Source organism: Tympanuchus pallidicinctus, unplaced genomic scaffold (assembly GCF_026119805.1).
Source record: "Tympanuchus pallidicinctus isolate F22 unplaced genomic scaffold, pur_lepc_1.0 scaffold15, whole genome shotgun sequence".
Taxonomy (NCBI): domain Eukaryota; kingdom Metazoa; phylum Chordata; class Aves; order Galliformes; family Phasianidae; genus Tympanuchus; species Tympanuchus pallidicinctus.
In genome coordinates, this window is record NW_026294669.1 from 4824916 (window position 1) to 4838923 (window position 14008).

The following is a 14008-nucleotide window of genomic DNA, read 5'->3' on the forward strand; positions in this document are numbered from 1 at the left end:
CCTTTCAAGTATGTAGGAAACTTGGGTAAAACTAGATAAAAAAAGAAATGAGTATCCTTTTCCAGCAGGTTCTTTCTCTGCTTCCCAAAGCATAGCAGTCTTCCAGAACTCACATTGCAGGAATTTAATTACTAATTTCATGTGTATAAACATTTCATTTTTTGTAACTGACATTTTCCAAATCCAAGTTCTGAAATTGGAAAGTGGAAACCGCGTAAACTTCCAGAGGGACTACATGTTTTCTGGCATCTTTTAAATGTTTTCACAAGGAAAAAGAAAAATGTTTTCCTTCCTATTGTATGAAATATTTTTTAGTGTTTCTGTGTATCTCATGGCACACCTGACATTGGCCTGCTCTGGAGGTTGGATCTTGGACTAAATGGACCATTCCTTTATTGTGGCTCAGCATGTCTTCATAATAGGAGCTATCAGAAGGGGAGAGGCATAATATTCACTTTGAATTAAAAGAAAAATGAATAGCAGAAGGGGAGAAATCTGAAATAGAAGAGACAGCAATGAACTGTGTAATGGGATGGCTGAGATGCAATACAGCTGGTGCCTTCCTGATATTTTATTGAGCAAATCTTATGTTGTCTGCACTTTGAAGGACACTGCATGGGACTCCATGTGTAGTTTAGGTATTTAGGAAATACATAACTCATAAAACCTTGGTTATTGCCAAAAACTTAATGACTGGAATTTCTTTTTCAGTCAGGTTCACTTTATATTCTCTAATAGAGGATGCATGTGATAGCAGGGATGGTTTCTTGTTCGAGTAGAGGAATAAACTAAAAAAACACATGAAGAATAATAGAAATGCAAAAACCTGAAAGTATGGAAAAAAAACACATGAAGATTGTTCAGAACAAGAAAAAATAAATGTTGACAGTGAATTCATTGCACACACATCTGCTATTGCATAGGGCGGTTTAGTTATGAATAACTACACAAAAGATTTTGAGATTCATAAGTAGTTTACAGTCAGTTTTTACTTGCCTTTACATGTATCTAATAACCTTTTTATAGTCCATTTCCAGTCCTTCTCTCACAGTTGCACCAACACTCAGTGATGTTGCTTTTGAATATATCATTAAAAGTGCCAGAGACAAAAATTAAAATATTTAGTAGAACTACACACAGATGTGCACCTTTCTTATCCTTGAAGTTGCAATGAGACTTTTGTACTTGAAAACTCTCTCCCACAAGCACTCACCCATAGGGAGCTGAATTCTTTACTGCATGCCATATATATTCTCATTGTAAAAACAGTTTGAGCTCTTTAGTAGAGCATTTGTTTGGTGAAGCAGTTATTGGCTCAGTTACGTGTATTACATTTGCAGTTCTGAGCTTTTTTTTTCCTCCTTTCTCTTTTTTTATTTTTATTTATTTATTTATTCATTCATTTATTTTTGGCAGATGTGCAGCAAATAGCAATTGACTGGATCACTGGAAATTTTTACTTTCTGGATCATGTCAGTGATAGGATCTTCGTTTGCAACCAGAATGGAACGGTGTGCATTACACTCATTGAGCTGGACCTCAGTAACCCTAAGGCCATAGCTGTTGATCCAACATCAGGGTAAGATTATTTATTTGCATTGGGAAATGTTGATTTTATATGAAGTATGTTTGTCTGTGACTGCACACAACGTATCTCCTTTTTTCTTTCTTTTTTTCTTTTTTTTTTTTCTTTTTCTGCATTTCTGAGTTACTTCTATAGTTGCTGTAATAAAATCTGTAACACAATTGCAGCAAGTAGGTAACAATATTAATAGTAACGTGTGCCTTGTAACTTTTCAAAATGGAATTGGAAAACCAATTTTATTCCTACTAGTCATGAGATTTTTTTTTCTTTCTGTTATACGTAACTGGAGTATATGGAAAAAGAATGTTTTATACTGTGTTCCCTTAGCTGTAGGAATATGAGGACTGGCTCTATCAAGTTTAATTAGATTAAAAAAGAAGTAGGAGATTTTTTAATCTGCTTCAGAGGGTCGACTACAATGATAAAAGCACATGGTATTTGCTTTTTCTCTTCCATAGTTATGTTCAGCACCACTTGGGAATAAAGCCTTGCTCAAAATGCAGGGCACTAAAAATCTTCTGTTCCTAACAGCCACCAGCTGGGAAAAAACTTTAAGTAAATGATGAAGTAAAAGCGCAGCTAAATAGGAATGATCAAGTTAATTTAAAAACTGTAAATTTCAGTAAAGATTTTGGAAAAGGGATTTTATTTTGGTTTTATTAGTCCGTAAGCAGTTAAAGCTGAAATGCCTGGTGGAACACATCCTAAACTGCCATAAGCCCCTTCTCAATAAATACAAAAATATTTACTGTAGAACAGCTTGTCATCCATATGTGGACTTTTGTCACTCTTTGTTTAAAGCCTGATTGAATATTAAGATGCATGATCACCATGACTTTAATTCTGACAAGAACAGCTTGCATGTAAAGTTTACAAAGAAGTTTTATAATGTAAGTCTTGAATATAGCTGTATGTCTACCCGCAGCAGATGGTAAGCTTGACTTGATCTGACTGACTGCAGTGTTGTTTTAAAAGAAAGATCAAAATTCACATATAAATTGATTTTTCTGCATGTTCTGATCTGAAAGAAGTTGAAGCTTTCAAATTTGCCAGCAGCAAACTTTTTTTTCTATACATTCACTTGTATATTCTTTGCAGGATTTAGTAAATATATCCACAGCTTGTCATTAGATAATCTTATCTGTCACAGAGGTAAGAATTTTATGGTAAACTTTGAATCTGCAAGGAGGGATGGAACAGAAAGACTAATTTTCCATCTATTTGCTTGCTGCAAACCATTCTTATTCAGATAGTGCCCTTTTCCAGTGCTTTATCATCTTATCTGTGTTAGTGTAGATGGAAGTGCAGGACTGGAGGGAGTCCAGAGGAGACTTAACACTGTAACATTACATAGCAATACTGATCTATTCATGGTGGACACTGGCTGGATTTTCTTTTTTATTATTATTTTTTTCCAGAATTCATATTTTGCACTTAACAAGAGTTATTTCTTTACAGTTTTTGTTGGCAATTTTGTTAATTATCCGACATATGTTGTTAGGTTAATGAGATATCTAACATACTTCTTAATTGATCATCTCCAGTTTATGCATTTGTTGTGCTTGTTAGCAACTGGGTTTTGGTACAGAATGCAAAGAGATAATCAAACACATTCTGATTGTATAAAAATGTTTTCTTCCTTTTTTTTTTTTTTTTTTTTTTTTAATCTTTCTTTTTTACTCTTTCATGCTGATTCTTGTTGAGACCTATTTCTAGCTGTATGGGAACTGTTGAGTCATGACCTGAACCACTGATTGAGCACCTGGGGAAAAGACCCAGTCAGCCCTGGGAGCACAGGTGAAGGCAATTCATGTGCGTGACTGAGAGAGGTGGAGCCTGGCTGCACCTCTCTTAGACCTCATTTAAGGGTTGACTGTCACTAGGGAAAGTTCTCTCTCTGGAGATCCCTTCTTGGTGAAGCTTTCCCCTGTGAACCTGGGCTCTTCTGAAGCAGGTGAACAATCTTTTTCCCTTATAGCACCTTTCTTTTGTGCTGACCCTTCCATCATCACACCTTTGTTGTAACACCTTTCCCATTGTATTGATCTGTCCAGTTGCTACACTAGGTCAAAGTATTAGCATGGTGTTATCTCCTTGTTATAGGTAACTTGCTGATTTTGCTATTTTATTTATTTACTTGTTAGTTTAAATATGAAGCCCAAGTTTTTCTGGGCTTTTCTTATACACCTTGAAAATAATACATTTTAAAGTATAATCACATTTTAAGATATTTGCTTTTCTAATGTATGTTACTGTTATAGTATGTTCATTTTTCAAAAAGCTGGAAGTATGCCTCTACAGAGAAGGCCATACTTTGCATTAAGGAATTCTGAACTCGATCCTAAACACCAAATCTGTGATGAACTTCTTCCTAGTAGCACAAGGTTAAGCCCTTTTATTTTCATGTGTCCGCATCTGAACAGTTTTAGCTGCATTTAGTTGTTGCTTTGTGAGCCAAAAATTCTCCATTTATCCATAAGTAAAAAAAATAGTTTGAAAATTACTTTATCTAGTACTTTTGGTGAACATGATGAATTCTCCATCTTTATGCCTCTGCATTTTGTTAGGTATTTAGTGTTGATGGTTTTACATATTCTTTTGCGTGCATACAATTGAACTACTAAGCTTATTTCATACTACGGTGACTGAAGGAGAACTTCTGTTTTGTTTTTTTTTTTTAAACTGAACTTTAAGTTGAGAGAAGAAAGGCTCTGCTACCTGGGCCTGGTTACATGTGACCTGTAATATTGAGTCTGATGCTACTTGGAATGCTGGTCATAATTTTCTATTATACTTCACAGGGTTATGGAAAAATATGAATTTTAAGGGGCGCACTTATAAAACTGATCCAAACATATGAGTATGCATAGAAAAGGGGCACACGGGGTGAGATTACAAAAAGGATGTGTGGTGCAAAGTTGGCGAGTGGGAGGATGCACAGAGTAGAATATAGTCAAGTACTGGGAGTGAGGAAATGGATTAGACACTGTGTGCATGCATTAGACATGAATCACTAGAAAGGAAAGGCATATGGAGGGAGAGAATAGGAGGAGGGAGAGAAGAATGGCAGAGGATGCCCAATTAGAGACTGAAGGCACAGTAATGAGATCTTGTAGCTGCCATTTAAAAGTCGTGTTAATAACAATGGGGAGAAAAGATTTAACTGCTAAAGAGATTTGTAAGGAGAGTGAGCTCATACTTTAATACCGCAACGTTGTGCGTTATGTAAATATTTGAATAAATCTTTTAATCAGTGTTTCCTTCTGCTACCTTGTAGAAATAATTAAAATAATAAATAAAAATAAAAAATGGTGCTCAGTTCTTTCATGCAACAATTGTGAAGACATCCAGCAAGGGCCTGTGATACAATGGGTGTAACAGCATCTCTTAATGTGTGACAGTGCTATGCAATACTTCCAAGCAATGCTAATAACTGCAGAGAAAAACAATGGTAGTGTATGGGAGCTGTTGATTGTGGCCTGAACCTTTGATTGACCACCTGAGGCAAGCAATGAGTCAGCCTAGGAGCACAAGTGAGGGCAATTTACTTGTGCTATTGAAAGGGCTGGAGTCTGGCTCCACCTGTCCCAGATCCTATTTAAATGCTGACTGCCACCAAGGAAGGATCTTTTTCTGGAGATCGCTCTTTGTGGAGTTTACTGTGAGCCCACAATGTCAGTGAGCATTTCCATTTATCTTGATCCTTTCCCCCATGATAATCTTACTAAGCCTAGCCTCTGTACACCTATTGATTGTACACCTATTAATTGTACAACTGTACAGGTACAATAGCAAAAATATATATACAGATACATTTAAGATTTACAATAGCAGAGATTTGCTAATGCTTCCTATTCACAAAGGTGAACAAGGGAAGCAAGGGAAGTTGCTTCTGTCTTTTAAGGCCTTCATTTTTACTTTTAAGTGTATTGAATGTCTGAAATCCTTCTGGTTTGTGTAGTAGAAGCTGGATGTTGGCCATTTGAGCCCTGCTACCAGCCAGAGTGACCAGCTATAATCAGGTATTTTCTTAAGCTGCATGTGATCCTCTTGAGACGTGGTTATTGGACGAGGCTGAAGTGTACTGTGAGGCTCACTGGGCAGTTCACAGTAACAAAGTCATTGGTGAGAAAAGCCTAAGAAGAACAAACTTCTGCAAACTTCTAGTCTTTGACAGAGTATCTGAATAGGCAGAGCCTTGAAATCTGTACTATGAATAGCACAGTAGCCAAAGAAAAGCAAATTGGATGATGAGGAGACAGAAGACCTTTCTGATTCAATCTTAAATAGAAAAATCAAATGGCTTTTGTTTTCTTTACCTGTATCTTTCAAAGAAACAACGATTAGCGTTTGCATTTACCTTTTATTTGCCTTGATTTAAGCATAATAAAAGGCAAACGGATGGGCAGTAAAAGACAATTTCAAGTTAAGATGGGATCTTGGTCTGGAGTAGAGGCAAGGGATCAGATTTGATTTGATTTCTTGCTTTTAGCATCGCTTGTGAACAGGGATCTTTGTGGCTGTTTGTGAGGATGGCCTGGTTTGAGAAATCTCAGGTCTGGTGTCAATCCTAAGTTTGCTCAGAGAGAAAGAAAAATGCCTTAGGTCTGGCTTGCAGTGAGATAAATGGTGACTAGACTGCAGTGATTTCACAGTCAAGGAATGTCAGGGATTTGTTTTCAATGAGGACATGAAGTTTCCTGCAGGGAAGAAAGAGAACAGAAATTAAAAAAGCAGAGGAGGTCAAGACAGTATATATATTTTATATTTTTCTTTATTTGCCTCAATGTTATTTAGACAGGGGAGTCTTCTGGGATAAAAATAAAACATCTACACCTATTCTCTACTGCCTTTTCTATTCCCTTTTACACCCTCCTGTCCCTGAGCTTTTATAGCACTTTCAAGGCTTGAGAGAGATCTGTCTTAAAACTTTTTTCCCCTCTCAGATTAATCACCATTCTCTGGTGATCAAAGAGGAGTGTTATAATCGTTAAAGCTCACTTTTTAACAGCAAAATCATTAGTATTTTAATAACACACCATTATTAAAAGGGTTCAGTTCCTTTTCTCGTTACAAAGCAGATTCAAAGAGCTGTAAGATACATGTAAGACACAATAACTTTCTAAAAGTTTTAAAGGTGACCTGGAAAAGAATCCTCTTCAGGAAAAAAAAAAAACTTCATCATAATTAGTGATGACCTGAAAGATTTCATTGAGAACTCATTTTTTCTTGTCGTTCTCCTCCTTTACAATCACTTTCTGGCTGTTAGAAAACAGACTAGATGATCTCAATGGTCTTATCCAACCGTAATGATTCTATGATTAATAACTCTGTGGAAGTAGTGCAATAGTGGAGCCAAAACAAATAAGACAAGAAAACATTCAGATCTCCCTCCTACAGTTTTGTCTGTAGTGGTACATATCTGCTCACTGGGAAACCTTGCTGTTGCTCCTGATGACAGAAAGAAATAAGAGTATCTTCACCTGCACTCTTTCAGTAATGTGATATGATTAAACATGCACATGCAAAATTAAAGTAGAAGAGTCGACGTCAATAATTATGGAAAAAAAAATTCAGTGGAAATAGAATGTTTCAACAAACCAGGGTGAGCATGTGAACAACAACAGCACTAATAAAACTCGAGGAATTTGATTACCTGGGGCAATTCAGAGCTGATGCAACACGTCTTCTTGCTTTCATTTTAAACTGTGTAATTAGTGTAGTTACTTTATTTCAGCCCTCAGATCTCTGTTCTTCAATCCCTAGCTAATTAAGCTTCTGAGCAAAACTGTCATATTTTACTAAAATTACACTGAATTTATGAATTAAAATGTGGTGAAGGACTGGAAAACAGTTACAGTACTCTTCCTGGTATAGTGGTCTTGAAGTCCTTTCTCTTTATTTCCAGTCCCTGAATTGTCCAGGTAAAATCTACAAGAGTTAAATCACCCTATCAGTGATTTTCCTCCAAGATGAAAGCAATTAAGTTAGAGAGAATTGAGGACACTTTGTTTCTGAGTGAGAATATAAATGGGAGTTTAAGCCTCTATAATGCATGTACATTATGTTCATGTCCATCTGAATTCCCCTTTTATTTTATTTTTCTTATTACCTGATGGGCTTATTATCTAGTCAGCTACTGTAAGGTCATTTCTGTAGAAGACAAGCTCTGGTATGAATTAGAGCACTGCATGAGTGGAAGCACATAAAAATATTTTATGAAATAACTGCTAAGACACATCTATTTTAAGAAGTACTTGCATTAGTCTGTGCTCAGAGTGTGTGTACTGAGAGAAGGACACTCAAGTATTTTTCTGTAACATGAACAAAATGAAAGTAATAAAAATAGTTCACCTATTTAACATACAGGAAATATTATGATGTTACAAAGTTCTCTAAGTTGTCTTTTACAGCGATGACCACACATTTGTTTTTTCTATTTATTTATTACACCAGTCTAAGGTGAAACTGTATGAAATGCAGAATTTTTTTTTTTTAATAAGCTACTGTCAAGGCATTCATTTCTCTCTTTAAGGCCAACAAATCACTGCCTCTTTCTATGCAGGGTTTCAAGTATAAAAATGTTGTCATTGCTCTTGTACTGGATTAACAAAAACGACTCACATTCACAAAGGTGGTGAACCCCATTCAGTTGATTCATCAGTAGTTTGATGATATCATCCTAATAGAAATTGCTTTTCTTGGGTCATGTCACATCTGCTTTCTCATAGTGTTTCTCTCAGTTTTGTTCTCAGGCTTTTTGCATGTCAGTGCCGCCATTACTCTGCCGCATTAATGTGTCTTGCTGAAACTTTGCCTCTTTCTGTGGAGGAGATAGGAAAACTGGAAGAAATCTGGGGATAATAACAAGAAATAAGAGATGAGAAAACATGGCCCTTGCAAAACTGCTCTAGAAGCTGTATTAGACAATCATTAGACATATGGTTGTCTAATACAGAAAAGCAAAGGTTGAGGAAAAACTGTAACTGTTTTATATGAACAGTTGATTAAATAGAAAGCTGGTTCATTATTCAGGGGGAAAAAAAATAATTTGCAGCAGAGACTTTGAAAGCTACAGGCAGAACTTAGTAGGCAGAGATGTTTGCATATGACTTTCCATTAAAAATTCTTAAGACTACATCTATTTAACAGGGAAAATAGACTTGTTACAGGAGACTGTATACATGTAGGTATCTATAATCTGGTACAGAATTACAGAATTGCTTAGGTTAGAAAAAAATATTCAAGATCATCAAGTCTGACCACAACCTAACCATACCGCCCCAACCTTAACAACACTCCACTAAATCATGTCCCTGAGCACCACATCCAAACAGTCTGTAAGCACATCCTTTAAGCACATCCAGGGATGGTGACTCAACCACCTCCCTGGGGAGCCTATTCCAGAGCTTAACAACCCCTTGTGTAAAGAAGCTCTTCCTGATATCCAACCTAAACCTCCCCTGGTGCAACTTGAGGCTGTTGTAATCTCAAAGGATGGGGTACAAGAAGAACAGGAGTGAATAAATGTATATACTCACATTTCAGTATTGTTATTTAAAAAATACAGCTGAGATGTTCCCAAAGTAGCAAGCTGTTTTATTTCCTTTCTTGAAAGGATTGGAGAGATTTTTAAGCAAAAGGGACAAAAAATATTTTAGGGCTTATTTTATTCTATTTAATTTTCTTTTTGAGGCAGTGAGTTTTTCTACAAATGAAAGTGAAAAACTGTGTGTAAAAGGATTTTTTGACAATAACATAAAGGAGAATAGAAAATATGCAAAAGTTTATATTCATGAGCAGCATCTTTACCTTTTAAAAAGTGCCTTTATTTTAACAGAGACAGATATACGTTGTATGTTTAAAAGCTGTATTTAGATTTGCATCTGCAAAGTGATACAAGCAGCCTTCTCCCACAGAGTGTGAAAAGCAATGCATGAAAACATCAACTACATTTTTCTTGCCTGGTACGGTGGTTATATTGCCTCAGCCCTTGGTTTTGCCCTCAGTACATCTGAAAACAGAGTTAAGGGCTGGTGGACTGGTGCTGTGACTGTTTTGTGCCCTATGTAGCTAATTACAGCAGTTCTGGATGTCACCCATGGGTGGGGTGCAGCTTTTTTTTTTTTTAATGAGTTCGTCTGAGTTGCTGGTATTTGTCTCTTTCTCTGCTTTACCGTATTGAAAAATACAGCAAAATAACTGACAGCAGGGGAAGACGTTGCCAGTCAGAATGAGCTAGTTATTTAACTTTCATAGGTAAAGTGACACACATACAAATAAAATATGGTCCAAGTTTGCAGTTGGTCTCAGGCAGTGTTTCTAGACTACAGAATTTGTTTGGACAGCGTCCAGGCCACCACTTGAAAACATGTTTACCTTGACTCAATTGGATATTAGCACTATGTAGATGAAAACTTCTAGTGTAGACAAGCATGAAGAAGACCATGAAGAGAAAAGTGCTCTCATTGGTTCTTCTTAAACTTTGCTACATCGTGGTTTATTTTATTTGACAGCAAGTCTACAAGTCCAAACCAAAATACACCAGAATTTATATTTAACAGATTTTACATGGGGAAAAAAAAAAAAAAAAAGATTATATGTATATAATATGACTATTTAAAACCTACTGCCTTTTTTTACCTGCTGAAAAATAGCTACTTATATACTTAGAGGTTTTTTAAGCTTTGTAAACATGCAGTTTTGCCTGTCTACTTCAGACAAAAAAACTGTTTGGCACCACCTCTTGGCTGATATTATCAGGCAGACTATCACAATGTTGCAGTACTTTCTGCTGGCACAGTTCCTTTGTCTGAGCATAAGGAGAGGAAAATAAGCAAAACTGCTTTTCCAGCAGGGATTACACTGACTTCAACAGAAAATCAGACCTCTAACCAAAATATTTAAATTGGAAGAGAAATTGGTTGACTACACCAAGCCACGATCTTGTTTGCATTCTGGAGTGTTTAACAAGGTTTCCTAATATGAATATGTTGAATCTTCTGAAAGTTTAAAGGATTTTTGTTTGTTTCTCACCTATTATACTCACCGTTAAAGCTTTGCAGTTTTTCAGGCAGGCAGTTTTCTGAACATTAATATTTTGCATTCCAATATTTTAATATATGTATCTCACACTTCAAAAATGAGTATCTACTGTACTTTTTGAAAACATCTTAATACTGACACCTAAATATATGTTTCAGTATTCAATACACTGGCAACTTAATTTTGAAAGATCTGAATACCAACAGGTAGTACTCAATCCTGTTATAGCTGAGACTGTTCTAATTTGTTACAGTGCCTTTTTACTTACACAGTATGTATTTGTGCATGACGCATGCATAAAACTCACATACACAGGCCTTGATTTCTTTTACCCCAGCTGTTCTGCACTTTGTACACCATGGTAACTACCAGGCTTAATGAAGCTGTTCTCATTTGTTTTTTCCATTCACAGAGAAGATATTGATTGAGGTAAGGGAGGCATGAACCTTTTTTCAAATATTATTTTGTTGGGAAAGAAAATTGAATTCTATTCAGGATTTTGTCCAGGATTTTCTGTGAGCATTCCTATCTATTGCTGAATTATTTTAGCTAAGTGTTCCACGAGACACTACTGCTTTTGTGTTTTATGTTATGTGGATGTCCAATGTAAGTCACCTTTATCCTTGGTATGCAGCAGTTTGGGTTGTGTCCAGCTGTCTGAAGTAATTTGGATCAAGGTGTTGAGTATATAATGTCTTAAACTGTCAAAGGCAAAATGCTGTGCAATGTCAAGCTAAATGTATTTTAAGTTGAGCACTCATCAGAATATTTAAAATTCTGCATTTAATTTCAGTGGTAAAATAGATTACTTTCTTTACACTTGGGAAGATTTTGTGAGGAAATATGATGTTCTAGGAAATGGTAGGAGACAGTGAGGTTAACAAAATACATTTCATTTGTAGGGCATGGGGCTGCAGGCGATGTGGTCACTGTGCATCAGGCAGACTGTTTTGAAAACGTAAGCATCTTGGTCAAAAGGAATTTTGGTCATGTAGTATAATAATGTAAGATTGCATTGCACTGTAGTACTTGCTAACATTTGAATGCTTGACTTTGCGCTTGCAACACTTTTGATATAGGCTTTAGTGCTCTTATTTAACTCGTGGTGTAAGGCTTAGTTGCACAGATCTACTCCTGCTCTCTCTTGTCCCATCTATAAGGATAAAGATATGGGAACCAGAGCTTGAGAGGTCATCTATCATATTTGAAGGTAGAATAAAGCAGCTTACAGCATTCCTCAAGGAGTTTTGTCTAATAATATTTAAAAAAAGAGATCCAGTGAACCTTTGCATTCCTTGCCTCTTACACCTTGTTACCTTTAAATGTTCTGCTTGCTGACATACAAGAACTCCTTCTTGTAGTGACTTTTTAGATTCCTTTAGGACATCTAACCCATCTTTCACCTGGACTGGAAGGCACACTTCTTGCAATGCTTCTCACTGTACTCCCCACCAATACAACCTCCTTCATCCAAACCAAGTGGCTGTGCTTTGTAGAGTCTCCATTCAGTCTTTATTTTACTAGGAAGCTAAGGGAAGTGAGAAAGTTCTAAGATTTTGGGGTTTGATTGTTTTTCTATGTATGCTTTCTGATATGCTTGCCACAATTCTCTTTTTTATCTCTGCAATATTATTACTTTGGAGCTAGATTCTGTGGTGGGTGCTACCTTTGTGAAGTCATTCTTATTTCCCTCCTCTGCCTATGTTTTTCTGTTCTTGCCTGTTCTTTCCTGCTCCTTTCAGATGTCACCCCCTTAGATGAGTGGAGTAAACAGTTTATGTTGCCATACTGTAAACTAGACCTGTGCAAGAATCCAAGATAACAAAAATAAGCCTTAAAAAGCGAGTAAAAGTAGCTACAGCATTTAGTGACTTAGCAAAATGGAGTCTTTCAAAACAAGATGTGTTCTACATTCTATTATCCATTGTTTACCATTCTTAAAGATAGTTCCTTTCTGCACAGCAGAACTCCAGAAAACTCTTTCTGTAGTCTTTCCCCTTCTATTTGTGTAAGTAATTTTGGAAGGCACAGAAGCTGCTGCTGCACAGTGCTGGGAGTGAAAAGCCCTGCTTGTGACTGCTCATGGGAGAGTGACTGGCAGCAGGGGCCCATCAGCACCAGCTGCATTCTGACCTTTCTAAAAACAGGAAAAAATAAACATATACAGGATAATACTGATTTTCAATAGGGCAAATATACTGGTATATGCAATACAGAGGCTTTATGAGAACCAATTTATTTCTGTGAATATCTACGTATAAACTGTCGGATAGACTGGATAAGGATCTTCATGTCTTTCATCTAGAGTTCTCCTTAGAGACATGGTTGCATTATCAGTTTTCCAGTTAGTTACAAGAAATATTACTTTACTAAATCCTGCTAATAGATTTCAGAAACATTAGCTTCAGAAATATTTCCATTTAGGCTATAGTTAGTTAATGAAGTAAGTCTATGTTCCTGTATGCATACAAGCTATAAAGTTCTGCAGAGAACATCTAATTATAATTAACATCAATGACCAGTTAAACACTGTAAGTAGTAACATATGCATGGGTGAGTGCTCTCCGCTTGCTGACAAAACAAGCTGCACCAGATGGGGCCCCTGGTGCCTCTTGTGCCCCACAGTGCTTTCCCTGCTATGTCAGATGGTGCTTGTGCATTCTGTGAGATCACTTTGTTGAAATAGTATGGAGGTTTATTTTGTGGATTTTTTCTTTTTTTTGTTGTTTTTTTGGTCTAAAGATGAACTAAATATATCCCTTAGGAGGCATCTGCTTTTGCAGGTGAACGTAGCAGGTGATGCTGCCTAAGCAATGTTAATATTTCAGTGTAAAGCTCTGCTTGTCTTCTAGGGTAGAATGTAGCACATGTAATTAAAAGTAGTCATTCAAAAATAAGTTTGGTCAGTTGCATTCAAGTAAATGTATGGATGAAAGCATATGCAGTACTGACTGTACTGTAAAGTACAGTAAGATACGTATGGTAAAACAGAGATACAACCACAGTAAAAATCTCCAGGAAATTCTTCTGTCATCTTCTGCAGTCAATTTAGAGTACTGTAGAATAAGTGTTCCTGGGTTTTAATGTTCCAAGTAGCACAACTCAATAAATACAATATGGATTATCCTCTAAAATATTAAATGGCAAATACTATCTTGCAGAAAGATAAATAAGTTTGGGTGTCCTCAGAGAAGGATTGGAATCCTAGATAGAAATACAAATGTACTTCCTCACACGTACAAAAGACTGTGCACCTCTGTAGCTATCCCCTGAAGATACTGACACAAGGAAATGACAAAGAATGTGCAAGTATCTGGCAATTGAATATATCTAGAATGATGGTGGGCAGGAGTGGGGTGGATTGAATCTGCAGTCGAG

The 14008-nt window shown here is 36.4% G+C and overlaps 1 protein-coding gene across 5 annotated transcripts in view; it reads left to right on the forward strand.

The window, feature by feature from the left end:
- Nucleotides 1-14008, forward strand: part of LRP1B (LDL receptor related protein 1B) — a 587100-nt gene that overhangs the window by 344711 nt on the left and 228381 nt on the right. For all 5 annotated transcript variants that reach the window (XM_052675647.1, XM_052675649.1, XM_052675650.1 and 2 more), the window contains one exon: nucleotides 1417-1579. In XM_052675647.1, the coding sequence (XP_052531607.1) occupies nucleotides 1417-1579 (163 nt within the window). The remainder of the gene's footprint in view (nucleotides 1-1416; nucleotides 1580-14008) is intronic.